The 13,057-nt window shown below is 42.6% G+C and overlaps 1 protein-coding gene across 3 annotated transcripts in view; it reads left to right on the top strand.

The window, feature by feature from the left end:
- TBX4 (T-box transcription factor 4) overlaps nt 1-13,057 on the top strand; it is a 151,544-nt gene that overhangs the window by 129,789 nt on the left and 8,698 nt on the right. For all 3 annotated transcript variants that reach the window (XM_066575101.1, XM_066575102.1, XM_066575100.1), the window contains exon 6: nt 9,322-9,474. In XM_066575101.1, the coding sequence (XP_066431198.1) occupies nt 9,322-9,474 (153 nt within the window). The remainder of the gene's footprint in view (nt 1-9,321; nt 9,475-13,057) is intronic.

The raw sequence follows: 13,057 nt of genomic DNA, 5'->3' as shown, positions 1-13,057 counted from the left end.
AGAGGGGGAGTTAATGGTGGCTGCTGAGAGGGGGGGTTAATGGTGGCTGCTGAGAGGGGGGTTAATGGTGGCTGCTGAAAGGGGGGGGTTAATGGTGGCTGCTAAGGGGGGGTTAATGGTGGCTGCTGAGAGGGGGGGTTAATGGTGGCTGCTGAGAGGGGGGGTTAATGGTGGCTGCTGAGAGGGGGGGTTAATGGTGGCTGCTGAGAGGGGGGGTTAATGGTGGCTGCTGAGAGGGGGGGTTAATGGTGGCTGCTGAGAGGGGGGGGTTAATGGTGGCTACTGGAGGAGGGGGGTTAATGGTGGCTGCTGGAGGAGGGGGGTTAATGGTGGCTGCTGGAGGAGGGGGGTTAATGGTGGCTGCTGGAGGAGGGGGGTTAATGGTGGCTGAGGGGGGGGGGTTAATGGTGGCTGCTGAGAGGGGGGGGTTAATGGTGGCTTCTGAGGGGGGGGGATAATGGTGGCTGCTGGGGGGGTCACTATTAGGGCTTGTTCACATGGGTATTTCGGTAGCACAAATACGCTGTGTATTTGCGCAATCAAAAATTGCTAATGCCTGCATATTTGGGCACGGAAAAAAGAACGCAGATGGGCCCACTGAGATGGTGCCCAAATATGCAGTGAATACATCGGTTTCCTGCGCATTCACCACATATTTGCACGGCCCATTCACTTCAATGGCCTATTGGGGTGCGTAGTACGCAACAAAATAGGTCATGCTGTGTGAAAATGTACATCATGTGACTGAACTCACTGAAATCAATGGCTTCTATTCACTGCATATTATGTACGCAAATACGCTTGTGTGAACAAGCCCTTACTATACTGTCTTACAATCGGCCCTTTGAAGGTCACCATAAGCCCGATGTGGCCCTCAGTGAAAATGAGTTTGACACCCCTGATCTAGATTGTAAATCGAATAGATATTGTAATTTTCTTTTGAGCAATCATGAATGTTCAAGATTATCACTACCAAGCCTTATTATACTTGGCCAATTATCAATTTAGGTAGAAATATTGGTTCATGTGTGTCCAGTAGAGTCTTAAAGGGGTTGTCCCGCGAAAGCAAGTGGGGTTATACACTTCTGTATGGCCATATTAATGCACTTTGTAATATACATCGTGCATTAATTATGAGCCATACAGAAGTTATTCACTTACCTGCTCCGTTGCTAGCGTCCTCGTCGCCATGGTGCCGTCTAATTTCAGCGTCTAATCGCCCGATTAGACGTGCTTGCGCAGTCCGGTCTTCTCCCTGGTGAATGGGGCCGCTCGTGCCGGAGAGCTGGTCCTCGTAGCTCCGCCCCGTCACGTGTGCCGATTCCAGCCAATCAGGAGGCTGGAATCGGCAATGGACCGCACAGAGCCCACGGTGCACCATGGGAGAAGACCCGCGGTGCATCGTGGGTGAAGATCCCGGCGGCCATCTTGGTAAGGTAAGTAAGAAGTCACCGCAGCGCGGGGATTCGGGTAAGTACTAAACGGTTTTTTTTTTTAACCCATGCATTGGGTTTGTCTCGCGCCGAACGGGGGGCCTATTGAATTTAAAAAAAAACCGTTTCGGCGCGGGACAACCCCTTTAACAACTAAGCAGGAGAGGATATCTATTTCTAGTAATTTTGTATATTCGAAGAATAGTGGAGCAATTAATTAAAACAATACCAATAATGGAAAGTAAGTATATTACTAAATTGAGAATATGTAAACATTGCATAGGTGCTCAAGTCCATATGTACAAGACACAAGTACTGTACATGGCACACAGGGATTTCTCTGCGATGGGCTTGTCATAAAATAAGAACTTCTAATTTTGCAACATTTTGATAAGGAAGATTTTCAACTAGAATGCCAATTTTAAATCTCCTAAAACTATATTTATTTTTTTTTACTAAACACTGTAAATCATATTTAGGTCTATTATAACCATTTTGATGTGTAGAAAAATAGTGTGGTACCATGTTAGCCAAAAAAAATCTCAGTAATGTTAAATACCTGCAGGTGTAGCTTGGCGTACAGTGTGGATGGACGTCTAGCACAGGCACTCTGCAGAGACGCTCATTATCTTCCTCCATCCTGCCAGCATTTCAGTCCCTACATCAAAGAGGGCTCAATCATCTTGTTCCCCAGCTTACCAGGAACACTTTGAGGGATTTCTGAAGCACAACTACCACCCTGACATTGACCTACATACTGTGGCTTGGTCCAGTTCTGTGATCATGGTGTCTCCAGTGCCATGCTTCTGACCTTTGTATGGTTTTCCTCTCACTTCCCCTCCAGCCCTTCTGCACCTGGGGGCAGCTTTCCACCATGTTGGATGATCACTGCATGCACTGCTATTTCCCTAGCAGGCTAGTCCCCGACTTGCAGCAGAGAGAGACAGTGGACGCCGCAATATCAGCTCTCAGCCTGTCCTTCACTGACTGCATAACTCCTCCTTCCTGAGTGTGGTCTGGTCACCTATACTTGACCCAGCCCAGAACATGGTTCCTGCCACTACAAGAGGATAGGACTGCATTCCCTGGTGGGTTTCCTCTACACCTGTTGCCCATGTGTTGTCTGAGGTCTACTCACCATCAATGGACACAAATCGGCAACCTCCTCTGCAGCACTGCAGCAACCCCTCAAACCGTGGCTGTGGTGGCATTGTGGCCTGATCCAGAGGCATAACTTGAAGCTTCTGGGCCCCAGTGCAAAATCTGTATCAGGGCCCCCAACTATAATAGTTTATTCATAGTACTGGGCTCGCCATATGGAAATGCTTCTGGGCCCAGGTGCAACTGCATCCCCTATAGTTACGCCAGTGGCCTGATCCCTCTCCAGCTCCAGTGGGGAACAGAGGGCCACCACGTTAAGCTGCGGATCTGGCGGCTTGATGACTCATGTTGTGCCTTCTTCTTTGCTGCCTTCCTGCCCAGATATAACTGAGGAAACATTTATACACAACAGAACAGAAACATAGTGTGATCAATTTACAGTTGAAACAGGCAGGATAACAAATGGGAGAAAGCCACAGCATCTACATGATGATAAACATATAAATGGATCACAGTTAAATTAATCTAAAAGTTTTGATACGCAAAGGACTTTTTTAAAATGATAGAGAAAGAAACATATGGGAATTTAAACTAATTGGCACTTTCCTGACATTAACACATGACCTTAACATTGTCCCAGGATATATGCCATACTACCTGGATGCTTCACACCCATCACCCTTTTTGGTGATCTCCTAATCATCACCTCTCCCCTTTCATCTACCCTATTCACAATCCATAGTCTAACAACTCAAGTGTATCATCATGTAAATGCTGTGCCTTCCTCCCATGTGTCATCCTGTTATTTTCAAATGAAAATTAATCACAGTGTATCTCTTCTGCTGTGTATAAATGCATCCATAGTTATAATCTGACTATTTCCTGATGTAGGGGCAGTAAGCAACCTCCTCGAAAACTTGCATAAATCATTTTTCTAGTTATCCAATAAAGGCATCATAATTGATCATGCCACCAAAACTAAAGATTTGGAAATAAAAAAAGTAACACTAAAAAGGTATAGTAACAATGCTACCATACTGTCCTGCTAGATCCGTGGGGTTCTGATGCACATTTGCTTACATATATCTAGTGAGCGAGGAAGATTGACAAGACCACCTTGTACCTTATGAATATTCTGAAGATGAAGAAAAGAGGCAAAAGCTTAAAGGGGTTGTCCCGTGGCGAAAGTGAAAAATTTTTTTTTTCACTTACCCCCGCATTCTGCCATGTTAAAAAGAAAGCATGGGTTAGTTTTTAAAAAGCACATTGCGCTTACCTGCATCAGCGTTCTGCAGCTTCTTCTTTTCTTCTTGTGAAGATGGCGCCGCTGGTCTTCTCCCACGGTGGACCGCAGGTCTTCTCCCATGGTGCACCATGGATTTTCTTCTCCTTCCTTGCGTTCCATTGCCGATTCCAGCCTCCTGATTGGCTGGAATCGGCACGTGACGGGGCGGAGCTACGAGCACCAGCTCTCCGGCACGAGCGGCCCCATTCACCAGCCAGAAGACCGGACTGCGCAAGCGCGTCTAATCGGGCGATTAGACGCTGAAATTAGATGGCACCATGGCGACGGGGAAGCTAGCAACGGAGCAGGTAAGTGAATAACTTCTGTATGGCTCATAATTAATGCACGATGTATATTACAAAGTGCATTAATATGGCCATACAGAAGTGTATAACCCCACTTGCTTTCGCGGGACAACCCCTTTAAAATAAGTGAGACTACTAATACTACATAGTGAAAACCATGCTTGTCAAACAAATGTGTTTTTAACTTAGTATTTGATGTTTTCATTTAGATTTAAATCTGTGACTTAGTTAATGATATACTCAAAAAGATTTAAAAATCAAACAAACAAAACACTAAAGTGCACAAGGACTGTTTATTTGCTTTTTGGTCATGTTAGTTGTTTTATTCATTAACATAAATACAGTATTACTGCATTTGCTGAAGCTGAATCACATTGCTGATGGACACTTTAAGTTAAGCCCTGTAAGGTGGAGGTGAGAATTTTATATCCTGACCACAGACGGTGTCAGATTAACATTCTCACATTTTTTGTCATGGTGTGAATGTGCTATGCAATTGGATGAGAATACACTACTAAAAATAACGATAGTACTACTACTTGGACAGGAAAAAATGTATTTTTGGCTGTCACTGCTAAGGCCAGATGGTCATCAGCTTCTGCCTTGTCTGGGACACAGATGCTTGTGACATTTAATACTCATAAAGTTCATATGAATATAGCTTGTAAGCCAATAAATCTACCATTATTTTGGAGAACAAACCCGGCGCTGGAAATAGGTCAGTGAATTTCATCTTGTTTATTGCTGGCCATTGATTTTGCGCCTTGGTGAGACAATGGTGATAATGAATTGCTGCTTAGTTCTGAGAGGCACCTCTTAGAATAAGAATAGGTTTTCATTGAATATTGGGCATTGTCTGTTAACTTTTACTTTTGACACTGGGTTGCAGATTAAAGGGGTTGTCCCGAGGCAGCAAGTGGGTCTATACACTTCTGTATGGCCATATTAATGCACTTTGTAATATACATTGTGCATTAATTATGAGCCATACAGAAGTTATAAAAAGTTTTTTACTTACCTGCTCCGTTGCTGGCATCCTCGTCTCCATGGTGCCGACTAATTTTTGGCCTCCGATGGCCAAATTAGCCGCGCTTGCGCAGTCCGGGTCTTCAGCAGTCTTCTATGGAGCCGCTCGTGCCAATCAGGAGGCTGGAATCGGCAGTGGACCGCACAGAAGAGCTGCGGTCCACGAAGACAGAGGATCCCGGCGGCCATCTTCAGCAGGTGAGTATGAAGACGCCGGACCGCCGGGATTCAGGTAAGCGCTGTGCGGGTGGTTTTTTTAACCCCTGCATCGGGGTTGTCTCGCGCCGAACGGGGGGGGGGGGGTTTAAAAAAAAAAAAACCCGTTTCGGCGCGGGACATCTCCTTTAAGTAAAAGGCTGCCTATCTTCTATTTTGAATCCCCTTCACAAAGTACATTGCTTTCTATTTATTGTTTAGCACATATATCCATATTTTAGAATATTAACTAAATAATGTAAAATATTTACCACCATAAAAATCTATTCAAATATCAATATTGCTGAACCATATTTGTAAATATTCCTTAACCATGTATGCGTACATTGAGGGAAAGGTCCATTTCTCACATCTCAATGTACATGCACTGTATGTTACTATAACAGCATGGGCTCAGAAGCTGTGCCTATGTGATCACTGCAGAAGCCTGGCTGCTCCTGGCAGCAGGGATTAGAAATGATGTAGATCCCAGCTGTTTAATCCTTAGATGTTGTGTAAATAGATATTGACCGCAGTATCTAACTTTATAGATAGAGGGAGGAGGCTCTCTCTGTCATCCCGTTGCCCATGTGATGTTATAGTGGGATGCCATTGGATTGCTATTGCAGCCAGCGGTTTCATAACAGCACCCAGGTCTGCCATCTAGTACTTCTCTTACCATGACCATAACTGACCAACGGAAGAAGGGTAACAAATATACCACACATCGAATGCCACAAAATTTCCATAGAAAAAGTAAATATACCTTAAAATGGTGCGATTGTAACATTTATCCTACAAAAAAACTAAAAAGTTATGGTTCTTGGAATCTCAATTGAAAACAATGGGCGGTATCGCCCCATCCTTCTTTGCGATGCGAGATTACATGGAAAACATTGCAAATGAGAATGAAACCATTGACTATCATTGGTTTCATTATCATGCATTTTCACTCACTCTTGCATTGCAGGGAAGTTGGATCGCCAGTGGGTGTGAGCCCTTAGACTAACTTCACACGGGGCGAGCACGATATAGGCCCATGAATCTCTCCCCCATATCGCACACGTCATCCATGTTAAACCCCCAAGGATGAAAGGCATTTTCATGTGAAACTAGCCTCACGTCACTTTGGGAATGGTAGACCTCGCATTGCATTCACCTAATATATGGGGCGATGCTGCCGCCGGCCCCAATGAATACAAAGGGCTCTGCGATGCGAGAGCACGCAGCACTATAGAACATGATGCCATTTGTTTCCCACATAGCATCACATCACGGTGCCATGCAGGGAAACATCTCACAACTCACAAATCTCGTGCGATTTTCTCACCTGTGTGAAGCCAGCCTGAGTGATTTCTATTAAATTAGGAGATCCCGAGGCTACACTGGAATCTTTGGTTATGCTACCTGCATCATGACCAATGTTGCTGTGTATCCCTAGCTTTATTCTGTGTCAAAATTATCACTATACTTTTTAATAAATTATGCAAATTACAACAACAAACATTTTCCATCTTGACCTCATTTTTTGCCATAAATTATGCAGCTTAGTATGAATGTTCATCACATAAAAATGTAAATTTAACTCCTGAGAGGCAAAACTTGAAGCTTATTAAAAACAAATAGAAAATCTGCAAGGGGTACCTGCTACCATTTGTCTTTTCCACTGCTTGTGTCGTTTTATGATACAGGGTCTGGCTGTGACTACAATTCCTCTACACCGCTGGCTTGTATCTACAAATAATTCGTATTGCCCACTTGTTTTTGGCAGTTGTTAAATAAATCGCTAGCTTAAACATTTCTCCCCAATACAACAACTCTATTAGAGATGAGCGAGCGTACTCGGAAAAGCACTACTCGCTCGAGTAATTTGCTTTATCCGAGTATCACTGTGCTCGGGTCTGAAGATTCGGGTGCCGGCACGGAGCGGGGAGCTGCAGGGGAGAGCGGGGAGGAACGGAGGTAAGATCTTTCTCTCCCTCTCTCCCGCCCGCTCTCCCCTGCTCCCCGCTGCGACTCACCTGTCAGCCGCAGCGGCACCCGAATCTTCAGGGACGAGCACAGCGATACTCGGATAAAGCACATTACTCGAGCGCTCATCTCTAAACTCTATACATTTGTTCCATTAGTGCATAAGGGTGTCAAAAAGGAGGGTCCTTTTTAAAGAAACAGCTCAATTTCAGAGCCCAGGTTTTGTAGCAAGAGATATACTGATATTTACTAAGTCTTTCTATCTTAGCTCAAAAGCTACACTGGACCCTATTTTTAAGTATAGTGTGATGATGTAAAATATGAATACTACGGAATAATCAGTGGAGTTATAGCTTCTATTGCACTTTTGGTTCTGACCTCAATGTGGACAGAGCTGTCCATATTTGGCCCATCAGTGTGTGCGGGGGCTGAGATCAGATGATCACCGCGGCTCCCAAGTGGTGGACCCTTACCAATCAACTACTGTTGATGACCTATCCTCAGGATACTGCAAGGAGTTAAGTGGGATACCCCTGGGATACCCCTTTAAGTTATGATGCATACTTATTTATTTGAGATAAATGTAATGCACCATGTAGCTAGTTGTAGGATGATGTTGCCTACTGTTTGTTAAAATACTTCATTTTCCAACTGAGCTTGCTAGAAGGAAGCAATAATATAGTAATGGGCAAGACAATTCATAGCCTCAATAGTGCTTTCTATATACGGCTTTTAGTAGCTACAAACTGGCATTATTGATTTTGACCCTAATGGCCCATTCACACAGGCGTATTTCCTGTCCAAGTGCTGTCAGTGTATTTTACAGAGAGTACACAGACCCATTACAGCCAAGTAGGCTGTTCAAATGACGTCTTTTTTTACACAGACTGGTGAATAGTCTGTGTGAAAAAAATTGCTGCATTCCCTCTTCTGGTCCATATCACCCGTGTCCCTATGCTGTGCGATGTGATTTGCAAATGGGCCCTAAACAAACAAAATGGGACGCAGTTCTAAAAACTGATGGATAGTTTGTTTTGCATAGATATTGAATTTGCCTCATGTTTCTATCATATCTATAAAAGATCTCATTGTTATTTTATGTCATATAATATGTTTGTAATACGAACCCTTAGGCTGGGTTCACACAGGGCAGATTTGCCGCGGTTTTGCCACGGATTGCCGTTGCATATCCGCACTGCGGCAAAATCGCTGCATTTGCAGTGCAATGCAGCACAAATGAGATTTGCCAAAAAGCTGTTCTCCCAGGACGGATTTTTTCCGCACAGCCGCAGTGCGGAAATGCAACTGCGGCGCGGTTTTAAAAGATGCAGCATGTTCATTCTATGGTCTTTTCCGCAATGCTTTTTTGTCCATAGACCTCTATGGACGCATCCAAAACCGCACCAAATATGCCGCAAATATGCGGCAAAAAGTAAAAAAGCGCCGCGAAAAAAAAACGCTTGCGGATTTTTCCGCACAAAAATCCGCAAGCCAAAATTAACCTTTGAAGCGGTTTTGCCGCAGAAGCAGTTCTTCTGCGGCAAAAACGCGGCAAATCTGCCCTGTGTGAACCCAGCCTTAGGCAACATATATAAAATGAGATTAAAAGAAGACTACAGAAAATAGAAAAAGGTGGCAGCAGCACTCGAAATTTACATAACACCACTGGTGTAAGGTACCATGCAAAGCCCAGTAAGGAGCCTGACTCCAAGGGTCCACCGTTGATCATAAATATAGAAGACAAAAAGTCAGCAGGGCAGCATCCACTTAAAAATCAAATACATAGGGGTAAGACAAGCAGCCATGTATCGACCCAATACACGGGTCTTTGTCAAGCTGTCTTCTATATTTATGATTAAAAGAAGACTAGTTCTATGAAGTGGATTATAATCTATGATATATATATATTTATACAATTTTCTAGAATCTAATTCCAAGTGTTGCTAATGAAATCATGTTAGTTAGTTAATGTGTATATATATATATGATTTTTTTTTTATTTCAGATTATCCTAAATTCAATGCATAAATACCAGCCAAGACTACATATAGTCAAAGCAGATGAAAACAATGCATTTGGATCCAAGAATACAGCTTTCTGTACACATGTGTTTTCAGAGACAGCATTCATATCAGTGACCTCCTATCAAAATCACAAGGTGGGTACAGACCTTTTAGGTTTTCTAATGCCGACTTCTTTTATTAGAGGTCTAATGAGATGCTATGACTAAAAGTGCCCAAGCATTTGGGAATTTATGGTACAAAGCTGCTTTCTAAAAGAATAAATGGTTGATTTGCACACGGAAATCCCGTGGCAATTTCACCCCGTGTGAACCCAGCCTAAGAGGCACAATAGTCTTGGTGGGTTCAGTATACACCAGGAGGTACAATTTCTTTAAAGTGATTCTGTCAGCTCTGAGTCCCAAAAGCTAGACTTATGGATTCACAGAAGCTGATATGCTGATTCCAGGAAACTATTATACTTACCTTTCTCGCTGTGTGCTGCCAAATCATGACTTCAATCCATCCTGTGAACTACACGGGCTGCTGATAGAATGAAAAAAACTAGCTCTTTCATTTAATGTGCACACCAATTAATCCACCTGATGCATTTAGTGGCTGCTTTTACACAGCAGAGTGGAAGAACTACAGGTAAGGTAAGTATAAGGCTACCTTCACACATGCAGTAAACGCTGCGGAATTTCCACTAACAGAAATGTGGAAATTCTGCAGTGTTTACAGAGCAAACCATGTGAAGGAGATTTCAAAAATTTCCTTTGCATGGTGTGGAAATTCTCCATTGAAGTTTTCGTTTTTCAAAAATGCTGCAGATTCTAAATCCACAGCGTGCCTATTTTTGCTGCAGAATTAAACTTTTGAAATACAAAATTTAGATTTGCAGCTGATCCACAATTTAAAATGTGGCCAAATCATTTCGCTGCCTTCTCACAGGGTGGAATCACTATGAGTATTCTGCAGCAGAATACCGTCAGCAGTTCCGTAGGAAATCCTCAATGGCCAAATCCGAAGCCAAATAGTGTAGATTTGGCCATGTTTTTACTGTGGAAACGCTCAGTGGTTAAATTCTGCAGCACCATTAAACAGCATGAATAGATATGCGACGGATTTGGAAAATTTCCGCAGCATGCGAGGAAGATTTCTGAAAATGCTACAATGAGCAAAGGTTTAAATGAGTAAAATACAAGTTCTACTGAATCTTTCCCCATAAAACTATATATCAGTCTGTTCAGCTCCTTCAGATCTATAATGTGATGCCTGCAGTCTGGACAGTATGTTCGAGCTGACAGATTGCCTTTAAAGACTTGTCCCCACTTGGCAGCTACTTTTCTCTTCAGCTCTGCACAGGCTTGGGTCATATCTCCCGACCTCTGGCCACCACTACTCTCCAGGGCTATCTCATTCACAGACTGTTAGCACACAGGAACAGCTACTCACATGGATCATTTGTACTGTCCTAGAATGGTCTCAAAACTCCTCCTTATATGGCTTCTTACTGTCCAAGTCTGACAGTATGATGCAGCACTATATTGGCGTCTCTTCAGACAGCACCAGGCTCCTCCTGAGCCTAGCCAGTGCACCACACCGCAGTGCACTGCGGCCTTACATCTAGCAGACCTAAAAATCAAAATAACATGTATACATGTATGTACATAGTACAAATAAAAGTATTTCTGAGCAGTTTTCCTGCAAGAGGTGTGGGTTATTTAAAGGAACAGGCAGCTGAAAAAGGACACATATCGGTCCATTAGCTGTAGATGAGGATAGTCAAAGGCTGGGTACACACAGGCTGGAATTTCCATGGAAATCTCGCGGAATGACTGCAGAGGGACTGCACAGAAATTCCCTGAGATTTCTGCAGCGGAGATGCAGCTTCAAAACCTGCACTGTTTGGTGCCGGTTTTGAATCGTATTCGCCACCTGTATTCCGCTGCGGCCATCTTTGCCTGTAGCGTGTGGACGAGATTTTTTGCAAATCTTGTCTACTTCGCTGCTTAATCCAGGGATTAAAATTTCAAGCAAAATTCCGTGGCAATTCCACCCTGTGTGAACCCAGCCAAATGAGGAAGATGGAACAATACCTCTGCAGCGCCACCTATTGGATGACAGCATTCCATTAAATTAATGCATGACCCTTTATACAGGTCTATGGATCAAAGATTGGGAATAGGAAACCAAGCCAGATTCCATACACAGACAGCTGTTTCGGGGTTCTTGCCCCTCTTCAGTGTGCAGTAGAATCCTGGCTTGGCTAGTGAGACGCCTTTGACGTGGGTCAGGAGGGGTATCATCTCTCCTTAGGGGAGCACAGGTGAATGTCATAAAAGAAAAAAAAAGATTTGTTGCATGTAGATTGAAGCATGTCTGTTATTTGTCATGAGCAACCTTCGAATTATGGCATATAGTATGCTGCAACAACAGACAAGAAAATCCAAAATCAGATAAAATTTTCCACAAAACTCACATTCAGCATGTGTCACTCTCCTCAGAGTTAAAAGCTGCATCACTATTTGGCTTCAGGTGTCCGCACCAATTGCTGGCGTAGTTTGTTCTTTATGGCCATCTAAGATCTCTTGTGTATAGACAGCTACTCATAAAAACATCACTTACACAAAAATAAAGTAATTTGGATAAATGTAAATGTAACAGATATATTGGAATGGCAATGTGTGTAGATTTTTAGAATCTTTGTAGACGTTTCTACATGGTGGCAGTTTTTAATTTTGTTTTATTTTTTAGTCTGTATTGAAATCCTATATTTTTTAAATATTCAGAAATAACACGCAGTCTGAAGTCTTTCAAATGCTGTCCCTTCTGGGATATTGCCTAATGATTTTGGAAACCTATAAAGACTCATATGTCATTCAAATGTAGCAGCAAATCTAATAATGATGAGAAAATCTTGGCTATAAATCTAAGGTGAAAAGTAATTACAGCACATGTATTTATTGAGAAGTTATAAAGAGGGTGGCCATAAAACTCCAGGTTTACAGCTGTGTCAACTCCAGGCACATTTTTAGGAAAGTGAATTGGTACCTAGTGATTGTGGATTCAAATGCTATGTTATGTAGAAGAACATAGCAGATGCTCCTCTATCCACCATACGAAGCATAAATCCATTGGCATCTACTTAGCTGTGCCACATTCTACTGCCTAGTCTGACACCGTTTTTCAACTTAAATGCATGTCAGTGATGATTTGTAACCCAAATAATCTTAGTGACATCTGTTGTATATAACAGCAAATATTACATCACTTATCCAGGAGTTCCTTTTCAGAGGAGCTCAGTAATACTATTGAGATATTATTCAGAATGTGTAAAAATGGTGTGGTATCGTGTTAGCGAGAAAAATCTATGCAATGTTATAAAGTACTCTTGTATAAAAAAAGACAAAAGGCTAAGTAAGTAAAAGACAAAAGTATTGTTTTATTGGTTAGCCAGTAAAGGTATCACCTCTATAATACTTTGTCACTTTTATACCATAGTATTTAACATCAAGGAGGTATTAATTAGAAATTCACTGCATATGTGCTCACATATATTTCACACTGAACTATTTTTTGAGTTTTTGTGAGCATATCAGACTAATGAATAGATGTGTTTCTTCATCACACTTATGCATACACTTAACGGGTACTCCCAATGATGATGACAGTTGCTGTCACACTATTATCTTTCACTGATGTGGCAAGTCCTACTGGCAAGGCAACCGTAGGTCAACT

The sequence above is a fragment of the Eleutherodactylus coqui genome, chromosome 1, assembly GCF_035609145.1.
Source record: "Eleutherodactylus coqui strain aEleCoq1 chromosome 1, aEleCoq1.hap1, whole genome shotgun sequence".
NCBI lineage: Eukaryota > Metazoa > Chordata > Amphibia > Anura > Eleutherodactylidae > Eleutherodactylus > Eleutherodactylus coqui.
This window is presented reverse-complemented; position numbering and strand designations above follow the sequence as displayed.